The 1,684-nt window shown below is 42.8% G+C and overlaps 1 protein-coding gene across 1 annotated transcript in view; it reads right to left on the bottom strand.

The window, feature by feature from the left end:
- Window positions 1-968: 968 nt before the first annotated feature.
- The window catches only part of CD83 (CD83 molecule), a 6,425-nt gene continuing 5,709 nt past the window's right edge, over window positions 969-1,684 (bottom strand). The window contains exons 2-3 of the mRNA XM_008582846.1: window positions 1,141-1,238; window positions 969-1,083 (exon numbers count right to left, since the gene is read on the bottom strand). Of these exons, the coding sequence (XP_008581068.1) occupies window positions 969-1,083; window positions 1,141-1,238 (213 nt within the window). The remainder of the gene's footprint in view (window positions 1,084-1,140; window positions 1,239-1,684) is intronic.

Below are 1,684 nucleotides of genomic sequence, written 5' to 3'. Positions count from 1 at the left end.
AAAAAAAAAAGAATCATCAGACATTTGTTGAGATATTAGAAGAGAGGCATAATTTTTCCCTTTGCACTTGCTTCTGGAAGAATATACAAGTCTGCAGTTATTGGCTGCCATGCAGAGGCTGGTAAGAAAACCAACATGAAGGAAAGAAGAGTTGAGAGGTAGGAAGCCACCAAGCCTTGGAGATACTCATGAACCTCTAAGTCTAGCTGTATCATTTGCTAGGGCTGCTGCAACAAAGCACCACGAACTGGGTGGCTTAAAACAACAGAAATATATTCTCTCACAGTTCAGGAGGCCAGAAGTTCAAAATCAAGGAAGGTGTCAGCAGGACCAGAGCTCTGATGACTCTAGGAGAGAATTTGTTCCAGACCCTTCTCTTAGATTCTGGTGTTGCTGGCAATCCGTGGCACTCCTTGGCTTCACATGTGTCTTCCCTGTTCGTCTGTGTCTATGTCTGTTTCTTCTTCTATAAACAGGCATACTGAATTAGGGCCCACCCTACTCAGGTATGAACTCATCTTAATTTGATTACATCTGCCAAGACCCTATTTCCAAATAAAGTCATAATCACAAGCACCAGAGGTTAGGATTTCAACATATCTTTTGGGGGGCACAATTCAACCTACAACACCAGCCATAACTGAAAAGTGAACTATTTTTGATTTTTCAATTTTTTTCTACTTCAGTGATATATAAGCCCATATATTTCCTTTTCTTTAATCTAATGTTGATAGGATTTACAATCCCTTGCAACTGAAAGTGTCCAAACTGATAGTCACCCTGCACCACCGCATAAGTAAGTGTGGCACAGAGGGGGCTATCTCCACATAGCTCAGCCTCTCAGGTAGTTCTGCTTTGTCCTTTGGGCTCATATGCCTCCCCCTCTTCAGCGAGGGAGACCTCAGGGCCTGATTTGATTCAGAACCTTTGTTGCCCAGAACTGAGCCATAGCATCTGGTCCAAGGGGATCATGAATTGTTTACAGCAACTAACATCCTTCTTTTCCCAAAGTTCTTCCCCAGCTGGACCCAGGATCCTACACAACTACCACCTCTTCTGGAATCAAATCCTCTCTTTGGAGGACTGTCATAAGAACATGCAGGAGACTAGTTGTTGCTCCAGGAAAATGACAATTGATACAAGCCTTGGGCTTCCAAGTCTATAGTAGTTCCACGTGGCACACACAGGCATTTTACCCAAATACAACCCAGTGCAAAACAAACAAAAACAAAAGCATGCTTATGGGTGTGAAGGAAACTTAGGGAAGTACTTTGGTCCAGCTCTGGCATTAGCTAAGGACTACTGATAGAAGCATTAGGGTTATGGCAGGAGTAGCAGGGAAGGGATTATGGAAACTGTTAGATAGTTGGAGGAACCTTTTTTTAGGTAATAAATCCATTTTTAGTCTTGCCCTACATAAAACCTTCCCTTACGTCACTGAAACCTTCTCCAAACTTCCTCTTCTTTGTGCAGCCACATAACCAAGTGTAGAACTAAGACAGTCCAGTCCTCATGTGATTCAGGTTCCTCCTTTTATTCATGGAAAACAGTGGGGTTTTGGGGGGTGATTTTTCTTTTGTTTTGTTCTGTTTCTATTTAACTCTCAGCAGCCTTCTTCCTCCCTACCTTCTTTTAAGCTGAAAGATTCTAGCAGCTTTGGATCCACATTCTCGTGAGGCTGAGA

This window comes from Galeopterus variegatus, unplaced genomic scaffold, assembly GCF_000696425.1.
Source record: "Galeopterus variegatus unplaced genomic scaffold, G_variegatus-3.0.2 Scaffold2737, whole genome shotgun sequence".
Classification (NCBI taxonomy): Eukaryota; Metazoa; Chordata; class Mammalia; order Dermoptera; family Cynocephalidae; genus Galeopterus; species Galeopterus variegatus.
The sequence above is the reverse complement of the archived record's forward strand: the minus strand, read 5'-3'. Positions and strand labels throughout refer to the sequence as shown.